Raw genomic sequence first — 16,256 nt, 5'->3', positions numbered from 1 at the left:
TTGTTGGCCAAGTGAGATGGCCAGTGATGTTGGCCAAGTTTCCATTTTTAAAAAGGCACAGACAGAAGAACACAGCTTGTCCAGTTTTACAAGCCTGGCCTACAGTAAAGTTATGCCAAGTTTTATAAAATATTTTGGCTAGTAAATCGCAGGTCTTTGAGGGATAAATTAAAAAATGAACTCGGGAGTCACTGGTACTTGTTGTATTCCCTAAATAATGGAATTGATTTGTATCTGTTGATGATGATATCTAGAGAAATTATTTCTGTCCACTTAAAAATGTTCTAATCAGCCCTGACCACGGTGTGACTCAGCGGGTTGGGTGTCCCTCAAAGGGAAAGGGCACTGGTTCGACTCCCTCAAAGGGGAAGGTCACCAGTTTGACTCCCGGTCAGGACACGTGCCTGGGTTGCGGTCAGGTCCCCGGTTGCGGGCGTGCAAGAGGCAACTGATTGATGTTTTTATTTTCTTTCTCCTTCCCTTCCCCTTTTTCTAAAAATAAATACATAAAATCTTTTTTAAAGAATATTCTAATAAAATTTTTGCCTGGCAGTAAATAACCTAAAAGAAAACTGAGTCTCTTGTCACGTTCAGTCAGGGTCCTGTGGTTACCAGAGTCATGAAGGGAGAGGATGAGCAGGCTCGATCTCTGTCGCCCTTGCCTTTAGAAAGAAAAAAATGACGTATAGTTGTAGCGCTTGGGAAAGTCAGATTGACTAGGAAAGTCAGCCTGACTCTTCTGCAGTTACTGAAATGACTAATAACATGTCTTGCAGGGAAATTTCAAGAGCCTCAAATATGGCGATTTGAAGGAAAGAGAAATGATGGAGAGAATTAGAGAACATTTTATCCCCCAAATGTAAAGCTTGTGAATTATGAACATAATGGGAAGCACTTTGAGCTCACTAAGTACCATGAATACCATTGCTTTTAGAAAGCTTTACTTCTTTTCAGAACCTCGATAAATTGAGTCATTTCCATTAGTATTTTGGCAGAACTGTACATATTTACTTGGTAGATTGAGCTCTGTTGCATTGGATTAAAAAAAACTCTTCAGTTTTTCCTCTTGGGCTGTTCTTTTCTTGCGCTTGTTTACCCTTCCGCCTTTGGGAGAAATAGTAATAGAAAGAGAAACCTTGACATTGTTACACCATTTTTATATTCCATTTTTTCTTCTTATTTCAGCTTTACTTTTAGAAGCCCAGTCAACACCATTTCAGGTCACACCTTCAACTATGGCAAATATTGTGAAAGGACTGTATACTCTCAGACCAGGTAAACTGATCCATCGTTTCTTGGGGAGTTGGATTTGTTTGTTTATGGTAGTTCAGCCTTAGCCAAGAGGACAGTGTTTCGTTACGTGTTTTCTGAGGCCTAATGGTATTTGGATTTGTTTTGGCAAAGAAATTGAGCAGATACTTACCATTGTGAAATGTAAACTCAAGTCTCAGTTGGAATTCTTTCTATTCCAGTGAAAACCAACTCATTTAGGAAATACAAGGAATAATTCGTAGGAGACACTTGGTAAAGTTGATTCTTGTGTCTGGCATTAATCCTTGTTATGGAGTTTCTCCTTCTGTCCCACACTGCACATGTGCACAGGTGTACACATTCAGTAGTCCGTCGTCTTAGGCTTGTTATGTAATTTGCCAGGAATCTGCTGGGGGCCTTGGAATGTATCCTCCTTGGTAATAGGAGGAGTTACTTTTAATTACCTTTTTGTGAAACTCTTTTTGTCATTTGAGGATTAAATGAAATAAAACCTAATCTAAATTGCTTAACACAGTGTCTGATAATATAATAAGCATGCTGACATTAACTATGATAACTGTACAGTTCGGTCCAGTCGTTATTTTAATTGGTGGCTTGTTTGCTTAATTTAAAAGAAATGCCAGAATTTAGCTCATTAAAATTGGAAACCAAGTCCAAACGGTGGTACTAGGGGTAGAGTGTGATGTCAGATACTTCCTTCTCAGGCCACTTGACACAATTAGTGACTTCCGCGGTGTTCAAATTTATTGTTACTTAAATTTAATCAGGTCTTTGTTCTTCATAATTTTTAAACAAATTATCTATATAAAGTAATTACATAAGGTAGCAAAAATATTTTATTACATGCATCCAATAAGCTGATGTTTTTCTTTGTCTAGTTTCTCAGAATTTTGAATTTCATTTTACTAAATGTGATGAAACGGTTCATGGATTTTTCTTTTAGTGCTAGCTTATGAATGGTTATTTTATTTTATTCTGGAAGACATCCAAGTGCAGTTTGACAGATTTCTAAATTCTGCCTCCCAAGTAGGCAGCTTTATCATAAAAGCTCTGGCTTTTATCATAAGTAATAAATTGCAGAATAAAAGCAGGCACTATGCGTAGAACACTTGTTCATCTAAATGCTATTTTATCTAAGTTTGAGTCCTTATAATAGGATTCATACTACTTGTGAGGAGAATACTGTATTTGAGACTTGCCCTTTCGAAAACGTGAATTTTCTCACAGACTAATCTTCTGTAACCCTAGGCATTTGCTGGGACACTATGAAACACATCTTCACTTTACATGCCTTGCGCATTATGTTCCTGTTTTATTCACCTGGCAGATTAAAGTTTAACTATTTCAAAAGTTGAATTTTCAGTGTAAAAGTTTCTTTCATTGCATGTTTCCCCCAATATGTAGAATTTTTGATCAGGCCCATTTAGGAGAGGAAGAAGAGGGTACGGGGGATAAACGGTGATGGCAAGAGACGTGACTTGGGGTGGCGACACCCAGCGCAGCACAGATGATGCGTTAGAGAGTTGAACACCTGAAACCTATATAATTTTATTAACCAGTGTCACCCCAGTAAATTCGGTAAAAAAAATAAATAAATAAAATTCTCATTAAATTTTGCTATATCAGTAAAATGTGAAAACATCTGCTTTCTTTACACTGTAAATTCTTTTTAGAAAGGAAATAGAACCTCTTGTATGTTCTTTATCAGAATGGGATTGTACTTAAGTTTGGTTTAATATATATTGAACAAACAAAATAAAACTTTTTTCCATTTAATTTAATTTCTCTGTATGATTTTCTTAACGAATCTTTTCCTTCCCTCACAGAGTGGGTTCAGATGGCTCCAACTCTATTTTCTAAATTTATTCCGAACATACTCCCTCCAGCGGTGGAATCTGAACTTTCTGAGTATGCTGCTCAAGATCAGAAACTTCAAAGAGAACTTATACAGAATGGTTTCATGAGGCAAGTTTTTCCTTTCGTGACAAAATATGCCCATTTCCTTAGGCACTGTCGGCCTGGCAGGGGAGGGGCGCCAGAGCCCAGACAGGACGTAGCTGCACCAGGGCCGAGGTGCTGTTCCCAGGAGAGGGCGCTAACTCCCTGTCTAGGGAATGTTTGGGCTGGGGTTTTTTGTGTGTGTGTTTTTAAAGATTTTATTTATTTTTAGAGAGAGGGGAAGGGAAGGAGAAAGAGGGAGAGAAACATCACTGTGTGTTTGCCTCCATGCACCCCCAGTTGGGTACCTGGCCCACAACCCAGGCACGTGCCCTGACTGGGTGTCCAACTGGTGACCCTTTGGTTCTCAGGCCGGCTCTCCGTCCACTTAGCCATGCCAGTCAGGGCTGCGTTTTGATTTTATAGAAGCTGCCCTTCACTAAGTGGATTTTGAAGAAGGGATTTCTCATTGGATACAGTTAGGCTGGGCAGCCCCTGAGATCTCTTCCAACTTTGATCCTCTCATATTAGTTACGAACATTTGGAAAAGCATTGTAGAAATATTATGATCAGTTATAAGGTACTCTTATGACTAAACTAGTACAAAGAGGCTTTAGAGTCTGTTTTTTAGTTATTATTGTTATTTTAATCCTTACCTAAAGATATGCTCATTGATTTTAGAGAGAGAGGAAGGGGGAGAGAGAGAGAAATATCGATGTGAAAAACATCAATCAGTTGCCTTCCATTCGCGCCCTGACCTAGGATTGAACGTGCAACCCAGGCATGTGTCCTTGACCGGGGATCAAACCCACAGTTTTTCGGTTGCGGGATGATGCTCCAGCCAACTGAGCCATCTGGCCAGGGCTAGATTCTGTTCTTTGTATTTTCACTTTTGCCCTAAATTCTAGTCATTTCCTCTTAAAAAGTTAGGGTATCTTGTTAATGTGGCTAGAAAGTTGGCCTCTCTTGGTTTTGATATATATGCTTTGCTAACTTCTCTAAAATTTACAATTCAGTATCATGGCTATGACCCAGAAAATCTTGCAGAGTACATCTTTTCAATTGAAATAAATTGGATAAAAACTTTGTGATTCCTTATGGGAAAACACCCCGTTATGTCACCACATCGTTGAAGGTCACATCGTACCTTATATTTTCATAATTCTTACTCTTTACTTACATTTTTACGTATCTTCTCTTATTTGGATCAGGGGCATTCAAGGAAGAGAGTTAAAGGCAGGAAGATGCCTGGGATCCTCGCTTTGGCATGATTGTGACCCCCAGTAGTCGTTTGATCACCGTCTGACTTACCTCGCTAGGACTGTGGATAGACGTTGACATTTACAGGTTCTGAGGCCAAATGAAATATCAGAATATTGGTGCTGATCAAGATCACTGTTACTGAGGCTCTAGTTTTTTCAGCATAGGTCAGGAAAGAAAGCAGATGATTATTAGCCCACGGTTGGCACTTTTCCCCATCTTGTCCTGGTGGCAGCTACGTTCACGGAGTAGTAGGGGCACCGAGTAGCCCACTGGTCGGTCACTCGCCCTACCCAGTGGAAAGGCTCGGTGAAGCTGGGTTGGTAGACTGGCCTCCAGGTCTGGCTTTCTTGTCACAGACTAGGAAAGGGGGGGCCAGCGGGGAACACGGGGGCGCTAACAGCCAGCTGTTCTCTCTGCTGCCCAGTGGTCACACGCTTCCTGGCATTAGCCGTCATTTCTAACAGCGGGATTGTTTTCATACACAGAATGAGGCCATTTAATGCCATAGTAGTTTTTACTTACTCATTTTTGAAGAGCTAATACATTTGTGTGATTCAAAAATCAAAATGATACACATTGAGAATCAAAAGTATACACTGAGAAGTTTTATTCTCACCTGTCTTCCCCATCTACTCCCAGCTCATTTGGTAATCATTTTTTAAATTTACGATTCCTTCCAGTGTTTTTCTTAATATACAGATACAAGCAAGTACAGTGTATGTTCTTATTTTTATTCATTTCTTACACGTTCTGTTGGGCAGATATACTGTGACTTACTTAACCAGTCCCCAGTAGGTGGCAACTTGAATTATTTCCAGTCTTTTGCTTTTACAGACAATGCCGTAATCAATAGTCTTGTCCCTGCATAGTCCTGTACCTGTTGCAGGTATATCTGGAGAGTAAATTCCCATAAGTAGGATTGCTGGGTCAAGAGTAAGTGCAGTTGTAATTTTGATTAATATTGCCAAGTCGCCCTCCATAGGGGACTGTGCCATTTTGCGTATACACCAGCAGAGTTTGGAAGTGCTTGTCCTTCATGGCCTTGTATACAGCATATGTTGTTAATCTTTTGGATTTTTGCCAGTCTAGCAGGTGAAACATAATTACTCAGAGTTGGTTTAATTTGCATTTCTCATTATGAGTGAGGCTGAACATATTTTCGTGTTTGTATTTCTTATTCTATAAACTGTTCATGTCCTTTACTTATTTTTCTGTGTGGTTGTTAGTTTGCTTTTTTTCTTAGTTTCTGTGTGCCCTGTCTGTAGTAAAGATACTGATTCTTTGCCTGGGATAAGACATGTAATTTATTTTCAGTTCGTCTTTTGACTTCGCTTGTGGTGTTGGTTTTTCTTTTTAAGTCATGTAGAAATTTTTTTTTATTTTTGTGTAACTATCAGGTTTTGTCTTTTTCTGGCTTGCGTGTTTTGAATTACAGTTAAAAGTTTTTTCTTACATGTTTTAAAAATAAATGCAGAATAATTGAGTATACCTTTTATGTTTTTTTCCTATAAACATGAAAGAGGTATCACCATCATTTTGAAGAGTTTTATGCTATTATTCATGTTTTATTTAAATGCTTGTGTTTAATTTTAGAGATGAACTTAATTGGTGTCTTTTAAGAAACAATCAGCCTTCTGAAAAGTTTTACTTTTCTGAAGCAGTTTAGGGAAGTTAGCTCTTGTGGATGTCTCTGAACACCTTGAATTCACCTTCCAGAGCAGTGTGGGCAACTTATTTAAACACATCCAGGGACATTTCCTAACCCTAATTTTGGAATTGGAATAAGACAACAGGGTGCAGGACTGCTTGGTGTATAGTAGCTCTTACGTAAAATTTGCTTGGGATGAGCAACCGACTCCAGAAATAGCTCCTTGTCGCATCGCCCTTGTACGTGAAGGACTAACATGGCACTGTTCTCTCAAGGCCAAGCTGGCCGTGTTCTGGAAGGTGCCTTGGAGCTTGTGTGTAAGTTGGATGTTTTGTTTCTCTTGATGGAATTCTTTCATATACCTTCTGTCTGAAATTTAAACATTACTATTCCAGGAGATGATAAGATTAAAATGTTTTATTAACTGAATTGGGCCATTTCTAGAATTCAGTTAGCAGTTTCTCACACGCTTGCTCAGAGGATTGAGGTCGGCCTACTAAGCCATTCCGATGGGCGCTTGGCGCAGAGCAGAGCCTGGCTGAGCCGGCGTTCTTGGCCTCACTCGCCCACAGCGGGGCCGGCCCAGCCCGGGTGGAGAGGACGTGCAGCACCGCACAGCCGCTGGCAGACCGTCTGCCTGCGCTTCCGGCTCGTTTCACGTCCTGCCCTGCCAGCTTTGATGCTTTCCTTGATATTGTTTGGCTAAAATGTTTTAGAAGAAATGGTGTCCACTAATCCAAAAAAACAAGCGAAAACGTAGTACAGGCCCTCTAACGAGTCCTGCTACTGGCTATTCTGATAGGAGCAGTCATTTTATGTTTATACCTAATCAACCACACGATTCCTGTTCAGCTTTTCAAACTGTATTTTCATTTAAGATCATGTTGCACTTAGATGATGTACAGAGTCCTGCATAGGCAGGGTACACCTTGAATATGGATGGCACAGAGTAAGTCTTTGAAATATTTTTAAATAATGCATGAATCGTGTCAAATATATCCTCTTTTGTTTTTAATGGACAGATTCTTATTTGAGCTGGAGTTTATGCAGAAGATCTTTAGGTGTTTGAAAATTCAATGTGGACTTAGTTTAAAGTTAGAATTAACATATAAGCTAAGATCAGCATACTCTTTTTATCTGTTACCTGTGTAATTGAATTGATTATTATCAGGGAAGGCAGGTTGGTGTCTGTTGTCAAAGATTGCACTGTGGAAGGTAAGCTCATTTGGGAGCTTGAAACGTGCATGCCCTGAGATGGAGCGTCTCATTCAAATCAGGCTGTGGTCCTCTTCAGAGTGGGGACCAAATTCCTTTTAAGGGCAAATAAAATGTTCTTTCTGAGGAGTTGGTACCTGGATTTCTGGAACCAAATAGAACTCTGTAGGGTGGAAGTATTGTTGGTCTTTCAGCTGAGGGTTACTCTAGACGGGCTTTTCCATGGAGTAGCAGGGGTCTGGTTTGGAGTGCAGTTTGTACCTTTCCCTCCTTGCCATATTAGTAGAATCTTTGGTGGCCTCTCGCATACATCCTGTTCCTGTTCTACGTCCTTTCTCCTGTCATTCTCCCATCTGTATTTTTCTCTGTTAACATTTTTTGCATGTTCAGTTTTTATTTAGCATTGTGGGAGTTGGGAATGAAGGTTGTCTATAGAAGTTGAGATTCCAGATATAAAATCCTGCATTTTCTTTTTGATCAGCATTAACTTGCTTGTTTCAGAATATTTGGTTAATGCTGCTGTGCTGATACTAGTGTAAATAGTACTGATGTAAGACACTCAGCTGGCTTGCCTAGATATAGCGTTCACAGTAGAGATGTGTAAAAGCGGCATCAGAACGCCCGTTGAGAGCGCTTTAGGCTGCTCGAGGCCGGTGACTGCGAGCCCGCCTTCTCTAAGTGCTTAGCCCAGAGAGACCGCCCCCAGGGGCCGCTTGGCGCCCTCTCTTTCTGCCCTTCATTAAGGCTCCTCACCCAGCCCAGCAAGGGGTTTCTCTCCTAGTCTTGAACAAAACCAGAGAACAAAAGTGGGAAATTTTGGTAATCTGAAAGATTATTTAAAAGCGGAAAATAATTACTTGAGCTAGCATTTTAATAATCTGTTGAGGCCATTTAGGAATTATTCAGTATTTTGCTAATTCAGCAAATGCTTGTTTTCTGCTGTGTGCTAGACAGTGTTCTAGGTCCTGGGTGAACAGGCAGGCAGAGTCCCTGTTCTTCTGGAGCTTGTACTTGAACATAGGGTGATAAATAATAAATACGTAAACATTCTTCCAAATGAAGTGTTGTGAGGAAAATTGAACAGGAGTACGGGATAGAGAATGAATGACCAGGGCGTGTATGAGGGGCTGTTCAGCTAACTTGGCAACATCACGCCTTCGGAGGAGGGTGCATTCCCGCTGGGAACAGAGCTGAGCAGAGGGCCGTCGGCTAACGGGAGGAGGACTACAGGCAGAGAAAACTGTCAGCATGGAGGCACTAACATGTCCCAGGGACGGACAGAAGGCCAGAGGGGCTGAGGTGCCGTGAACAGAGATAGGTGAGGAGTATGGAGAGGTGGCCAGGAGCCGGATCTCACCAGCCTGGGAAACTGCATTTGAATTGCCTTTTATCTGTAATGGAAACCCACTGAAGAGCCTTAATATGGGGGGCATGAAATAATCTTATTTATGCTTTTACGTAAGATCACTCTGGCTCTTGTCTGGACCAATAATAAGATTCTTGCAGCTGCATGGGGAAGAGGTGATAGTTTCTCGGATTGGGGTGTCGCTGTGGAGTGGGTGAGAGGTGGTTATTTTGGATTGCGTTTGGGGATAAAATTCTCCCAGTGAGGGGGAGAGAGGAGTCGAGGATGAGCTAGGGCTCTACTCTGGCTGAGTAATTGGTGGGCAGTGGTCCCCTTTATTGAGGAAGACTGGGGAAGGAGGGGGATGGTGAGGAGTCAGCGCTCCTTCTGACCCCAGGAAATGGGCGATGCGTGTAGGTCTCCAGGTGGCCATGGTGGTGGGCACGTGGGTCCGAGTCTGAAGCACAGGGGAAATGTCAGAGCTGGAGGTGCAAATCCGGGACCCACTGGCTAGTGGGTAGTATTTCAACTCACAGGACTTGTGTTGTCATTGATCTAGACTAAGGAGAGTGTACAAGGAGAAGTGGCCGAGGATAGAGTGTTGGGCAGAGTAAGAGCTAGTGAATTGGTCGTTATTACTCATTACTGTGGCATTTTAGTCATTTGTCTGAGAAACTAAAAAGACAAAAAATAGGATTTATGGGTAGTATAGGACCTACTGAGACCTCTGTTTTCTTATCTCTAAATGGAACTAGAACTTTTTGGTGTTTGCAGATGAACTGGTCATTGTATTTAAAGGTTCATGTTCTTCTACCTGTAAGAAGGGTATTCATATTCATCTTTAATGAGATTATGAGATTTTTTTCAAAAGCTTTAAGCCCTAGTATAAGGTCACTAGGGGTGTTCATAGCAGAACCTAGGTTAGTCTTCAAAGACAATCTGAACCTGTTTCTAGAACCATTATAAACTATCTTTGTAGATAATCCCTCCTCACTGAAAGGCTCTCTATATTTATAAGACAGCGCCCTTTAGCTAAGACTATTCAGGTTATAAATGACTCAGTTACTGTTTAAGTTTAATGTCTATTTTAAAACAGGTTGTTGGGTTAGAATTGAAATGTCTGCTGTATTTCTGCAATCAGTTATGTCAGTTGCTTCTCCTGTTTCGGTTTGTGAAGAAGCCGGTCAGTGCTGTTGACTCCCTCTTCTTTTTTTAATCCCCAGAGGTGACCAGTCCCGGAAGAGAGCTGGGGATGAGTTGGCTTATAGTAAGTAATGATGTTCCTTACCGTCTGGGAAGGGTTTGTGATGTAAGATAGCGACTGGCAGTGACCGTGCAGTGAGTACGACGACGCCCAAAATGTCCCTGATGGCGGTCTCATTAGGCGCCCTGTGTGCTCAAGGCCAGGCTAGTCTGTGAGCTGTGGCCGCGCTCAAGTCCTGTGACCGCGCTCAAGTCCAGTCGGCAGTGGTGGTTCTCAGTTGTCAAGAGGCTACCGGATTCTCTAGTTGGCTAGAACGGGCCGATGGCCCAGCCTCAGCTCCTGGTGATCTAGCCCCCTTTCGCTCCGCTCAGGACCGCTCTTTTAAAAAAATTTCCTTCTGTGGGATTGGGAGTGGGGTGAGGAGTATGTGTTAAATAGGCAGATTCCTACCATTATCAAATGCTGTCTGCTATTCATACTTTTTCCTGTTCCGGTGATTTTTTTTTTTTTTCAGACAGCTCATCAGCATGTGCGAGTTCCAGAGGGTACAGATAGTGAATGTATTGAATGTACTTTCCTTCCTGAAAAAAAGGACACACTGGAGCTGCAGAGACTGTACTCGGAGCACAGCGGGGTCCTGCACTCAGGAGCTGTCACAAAGCTGTTCTTGGAAGAGGATGTTGGACTTCTTACTTTGATTTGTAATTTTAAAAAACAAAAACTAACACACAAAACTGTCCATTGCTGCTAGACTTGGGGATGATTTTGAAATGGGACAATCTATCTGTAGATTCTGTGAGGAACAGGCATCTTGAACAGTGATCGTTTTTAAGTGAAATCCAGCAGCCCAAATTAGCAGCTTTCTCCAAAAAATGTAAGAGCAGAAGAATTGTTTTTAAGCACTGTTTTATTCACTTGTGGACTTGGCACTCGGCGTACTGGTTTCGCACATCAAGATTCCTTTTGCTTTAAAATCAAGCAGATCATTACTATACAGTATTTTTCACCCACAAACAAACAAACCCCTTTAAAAGAGTTGGTCTTTGTTTAGCATTAGAAAGTCTTGTGAAAGGAAAATGCTAACTCTGCTTTTGCTATACCTTTTCCCCCACTAGTTCACAACTTTTTTCTACTCTGTGCCTTGAGCTTCGTGCACTTTGCAACTCTGTGACCATGTTGTCAAACTCACACACGCTTCCTGAAAAAGCTTATGGTGTCATGGACTAACCCACCGTGAGGCGTCAGGTGTGACTTCATAGCGGGATGCTGAGTGAGTGGGGAAGCAGAAACTGGTCGCACATGGATCGGATTTCCCTGTCTCCTGTGGCATATCATGTTAATGCTGGGGACCAACTCTCATAGAGCATTTCCATTCCCTCTGTCACTTCACATGATTCACCAGCTGCTACAGTATTGGCATCACGCTAGTTCAGGGGTGGCCAGTACTCTAGCCCTTAAGCCCCCCCCCACCCCGATGTTGAGAATCACCCAACAGTGAGAGCTGGCTCCTGTGATGCTCTAGGAAGCAGATGGGCTATTGCACCCAAATACAATCAGTGGTGTGGGATTCTTGATCCGTTTCATTTTAAATGGGTAAGACAAGTACTTTAAATAAGTCTGCGGTCTGCATCTTTTATTTTTTTATTTTTAAAGTTTTTTATTTATTTATTTTTTGAGTCCAATAGAGAAGAAGTAGCACTGCCATTTTAAGGCCCCCTTCCCGCTGTGGCAAAGCCGTGTTTTGTGTTTTTCTGCGCCCACACTGCTATTTAGTTCCTGTTTAGACTCTGAAGCTTATTCTAGTTCTTGAACGGCAAAGAAAAATAGATGTGATAAACAAACAAAAGTGCTTTTCTCGGTTCTGTGTGACTCTAAAGTGAGCATTATGTTTGAATCTGTTAGGCCACGTCAGACTAACGCTCACCCTCAGAGAGCTTGGGGCAGAAAAAGACGACGTGAGAAATGCTGCCACACTTGCGCTGTGCAGGTTTTCCATAGGAGTTGCCTCTGCCCATCCAGTCCTCCTCTGGGGAATGGGTGCGTGGGAGAGTTAGAAGAAGTGTGGTCTTAGGAGCAAGTAAGTTATCTGTCAGAAATCCTGTGTTTGTAAAATTACTATTCAGAGACGTAAAAGTAAAGGCTGTAGGATTTATTTTTTAAAGTACTTAACCAGCCAGAGTTGGTGGGGGTTGTGGAGGACTTGGTGTTGGACTCATTAACTCTTGTGTCCTGGATTGTACTGATAAACACTGAATTACTGTAAGAATATATGTGGGCTCTCGCTGTGCCCTGTATAGTTTGATTTGCTGCACCAGTCACATTCTAGTATCAAGGAAAAATTCCATTGTACCATGAAGGCAAATTTTATTTTTCTCAATGGAATGTTGCTGCAGGCTTATAAATAACACCTGCAGCTAAAGTCTCTCCTGAGTGGTTTTACTATTTCTGCAAGGAATAAAATTGGAATTTTTTAAAAATAAATTCTTCAGTATTTTAATAATATACCCAAATGCTTTTTCTGGGAGAGACTGTTCTTTGGCCAACAACAGAACTTTCTCTGTAAAAGCATTGTGTTACGACATGAATTGGCATTAAAATCTTTGGCCGTGTTTGCATTATAAAGTTAATGGAGAAATATTTTATATTGTCTTTTTATTATTATAATATATGTGTACACAAAATGTGGGCAGAGTCTGTAGGGTTTAGTTTCTCTGAGTTTCTGTGCGTGACTGCAGCCAGCCCGGACCCGGCCTGCGCTGCGAAGCCTGGCGGGACGGCACCAGAGGGGGAGCTTGCACCTCCTCCTGGGGCACGTGACCTGTTGTTGCTCATTTTCACCCCCCCGGGGTGCATGGCAGTATGAGGAACCTGTTTCTTTGTTTCAATCCAGAGTTGACCTTGCTTATTTAGTTGGGATTCTTAACAAAATTCTTACTTTTCAACATGAGAAGAAATAAGATTTGTCCTCCATTTTGTTTTGGTGAAGCACTGTTTGCCAGAAAGTATTTTCTCACGTTTACTTGTATTCTCGCCAGTTACAGTGTATAGTTTCTCCCGCCCAGTTAAGTACCAGCTTTTGTGGGGCCTGAGTCAGAGCATTCATTGTACGCGCGGGCTGATGGCCTCCTTAGCCACGCGGCCGACTGGGCCAGACTGACCGGCGTGTGCGGGCAGCCTGAATCCAACCCTCCACAAAGAGCCAGTTTGGTCACATTGAAATAAATAATGGCATGTGAAAGTATAAATAGATGATGGTTGGTTTGAGAGACGGTACATATTTTAAATTTTGGCCCAAATCTTCAGTGTTGGAGCCCTCTGTTGTCACAGCTGCACCCCAGCCCAACAAATGCTTTGTGTTCTTTGGGATAGACAGCAAACCCTGACAAAGTTCTTAGGTGGAGTTGGAAAGAAGAAAGACAAACCTGGATGCAGGAGTTGTGCATGAGTACATTTTGTGGGAAAGTTACATTTTTTCTGTCCCTCATACAAGTTTGAGGCAGCTACCCTCCATTTCTTTGGGGTATAGGATGAAAACCGATTTGTGAGTAAGATCGCAGAAGAACGGATGCCCCAGGCCGCCCACACCGCACGTGCATCCTGGCGCTGCAGCCCCGCAGAGCCACCAGTCCCCTTGCTACGCGCTTTCTGTTGGGTTGCAGATTTGCACACAAAGAATTCCTCAGGAAAAGTTTGCACATGCGTCACCTCGCGATATTCTGTACTGACTGAACAGGGATGTGAACGTCCTTCAGCGCACAGAGAACTTCGGAGCGGCCCTCTGTGCCCACGGGCTAGCGGAGGGCACGGCGACCTGGCAGACGTGCCTGCTTTCTGCAGGCGTGACGTGAGCGGGAGCACTGGCATCGTCGCCTTCGATCAGCCCGTTTCCTCCCCGAGAGGGGACCTTCCAGGTTTGTCGTCGTCTTAGTGAGGTTGGCTGTGTTTCCCTCTGTTTTTTCCTGTTTTGTCTCAGTTATTTCCATGATTATCATGCAAGAAGTATTGCTCTTAAGCCCAAAGTCAATTGTTTAATAAGCAGCTATTATTAAAATAAATGAACATTGTTGAGGAATATACACTAATCTGAGATAATAAAAAACTTTGCAACTAAAAACCAACACGAAATCACCTATTTTTGCTAGCCATTGTTCAGATGTTTTCAGTTGATTTTTTTTTTTTTTTAAGTGGTGTCTCATTGAGCTTCAGAGTATTATGTTTACTTGACTCCCATGTCTAGGCCCCTTAAGGGGACTTTGAAATTTAAGATCAGAATGTGAATTCCTCGACTGATGCCTATAAAAGTTTTATAGGGCCTTTCTGTTTGTGATTACTGTTTTCAATATGATTGCGTCAGATGAAGTTCATGTTTATCAGAAGTTAAAATAGAGGTCATAATAGATCGCTTTCTGATGACTTTCATTACCTTGTTGAAATTTGCCCCAGTTTCTGGCCACTAGAATACAGGGTGGGGCAAAAATAGGTTTATAGTTTGTATGGAAAATAATAAAATAATAAATAATACTGCAAGAATAAACTCTTGTGTTTTGCATACTCACAAATCTAAACCTACTACTTTGCCCCACCCTGTATGTGAAAGTACCCCTGTTCCTGGGAAAGAATACTTTTCTGTCCCTACTGTTTATTTAACTAAGTCATTGACACTCCCCCCCTCCGCTGGCCAAGACCCTCTTTTGAACCTCTTTCCACAGCCGAGTGGCGCAAGTACATACCCTGTTTCTGCTTGTGTTGATGGAGTGGCTGTGGGAGAACTAAGAGAGCGCTACTCAGAGGTACGTTCTCAGGAGATCGGGTATGTATTGTGCCCCTACTGGGTGGAAATGACCATTTCTGGTTGGACTGGATGGTTGAGAAAAATGTTAGTGGCTTACAATTCTGGGTGAATTCTGTGGTTTGAAAAAAAAAAAAAAATTTTGTATTGATTCCCACATGTCATTTTAATGTTGTGACTATGTACTAAATTCAGTAAGACTATGGATATTCTCTTAGAAGGGTGTGATTTGTTAAACAGATGGCAATTTAATTGCTCTCATTAGGCCTGTTTGTCAGTACTACAGCCATGCAATTCAGGGGAAGTCGTTCGCACGTGCAGCTGTGGCTGGAAATGGAGTGCCCATGAATAAATGGAAGGTCGAGGCAGACGAGAGGCTTGGCCACCCACCCGCACGGCCAGAGCGAGGGTGAGACAATGAAACCTAGTCTCTGGTGGTGCTTGTCGTTGGAAAGCACAGGAGAGCTTACGGCAAAGTGTTCTGGGCATCAGCTCTTTTATAAATGTAAGAAAAACAAAATGGTGGATGAAACCCTTACTGACCGGGGATTCAAAGCTACTGACTTCGGTTCTGACCTTTCACTTTGGTGGTTTTGAATCAGTCCTTCTGTAATAGGGTGTAAACTGTCACTCCAAAACATTGTGGTTAATAAATCTTGTACAGATGTCCTTGGCTTTGCTATGTTGATACCTGGTTCCCTGGAACTTTGTTATACTATGGAACATAATGATTTGCATACAGTACACTCATAATGAGCCCTAGGGGAGGGCCACCGGTGGCCCTTGTCTGTTCCACCAGGGCTCTTCAGCCTGCCGAGTGGGAGCCCATCGCGACCTCTGTACAGTGGTGAAAAACAATGTGTGTGTGCGTTTAACTACAGACATATACAGTATGTATACATATGTACATATAGATGGAGTTTTTCTTTTTTAAACACTGGATTCATTGTGACTTTGAATCAAAACTTCTGACTTGGGTTTTTTTTGGTTTTCTGTTTTTTGGGGGGTTTTTGCATTGATTATACTGAGCTTTAAAAAAAAAAAAGGCCTTTGTGTTTTCTTGCTATGAAATTAGTTATATCCCCTAATGTGTTGTGAAATCTTACGATTTTAGTTTCTCTCACTGTCTCTCTGCACAAGTGTCCTTTCCTACAGTGATCTCAGAATGCCAATTCTCATCCTCTTTTTTTTTTTTTTTTTAATAACCTAAGCTGCGTTGTAATGGACCTACCCTATTATTACAACACAGAAGCCAGATTCAGTGACTTTATATTTTCTTTTTCTCTGTATTTAAATCACCTGAAAATTTCCTTCAGGTTTTTTTACCTCCCAAATAAGGAGCTGTTTAAGTTCTCTCTCTTCTATTAGCAAAATTTATTTTTATTTAACTGAATATAAAACTTTTCTACTAGAGCCAGTTCTTAGTATATGTTTATGTATGTTTATTTTGTCTATTGGCTTGTTTCTCAATAATCCACAATTGTAAAATATTTGAATTTCAGAAAACATGATACAATAGAAAGAATACCACACACCAAATCTAAGAGCAAAAGTTTGTTGCAACTACTTGTGTATATTCTTG

The 16,256-nt window shown here is 41.7% G+C and overlaps 1 protein-coding gene across 3 annotated transcripts in view; it reads left to right on the top strand.

The window, feature by feature from the left end:
- The window catches only part of CACUL1 (CDK2 associated cullin domain 1), a 52,008-nt gene extending 36,181 nt beyond the window's left edge, over nucleotides 1-15,827 (top strand). The window contains exons 6-12 of one of the 3 annotated variants that reach the window (XR_008529791.1): nucleotides 1,186-1,275; nucleotides 3,099-3,237; nucleotides 9,905-9,948; nucleotides 10,400-10,759; nucleotides 13,412-13,796; nucleotides 14,595-14,675; nucleotides 14,940-15,826. Coding sequence is in view for 1 of the 3 variants with exons in the window: in XM_054581587.1 (XP_054437562.1) it covers nucleotides 1,186-1,275; nucleotides 3,099-3,237; nucleotides 9,905-9,948; nucleotides 10,400-10,440 (314 nt within the window). In the remaining 2 variants the exon portion in view is untranslated. Of the gene's footprint in view, nucleotides 1-1,185; nucleotides 1,276-3,098; nucleotides 3,238-9,904; nucleotides 9,949-10,399; nucleotides 11,353-13,411; nucleotides 13,797-14,594 lie in introns of those variants that run through there. The other 2 variants (XR_008529790.1, XM_054581587.1) reach the window with 2 other exon arrangements.
- Nucleotides 15,828-16,256: the final 429 nt, after the last annotated feature.

Source organism: Pteronotus mesoamericanus, unplaced genomic scaffold, assembly GCF_021234165.1.
Source record: "Pteronotus mesoamericanus isolate MK-2021 breed Mesoamerican mustached bat unplaced genomic scaffold, CSHL_Meso_final contig_657, whole genome shotgun sequence".
NCBI lineage: Eukaryota > Metazoa > Chordata > Mammalia > Chiroptera > Mormoopidae > Pteronotus > Pteronotus mesoamericanus.
The sequence above is the reverse complement of the archived record's forward strand: the minus strand, read 5'-3'. Positions and strand labels throughout refer to the sequence as shown.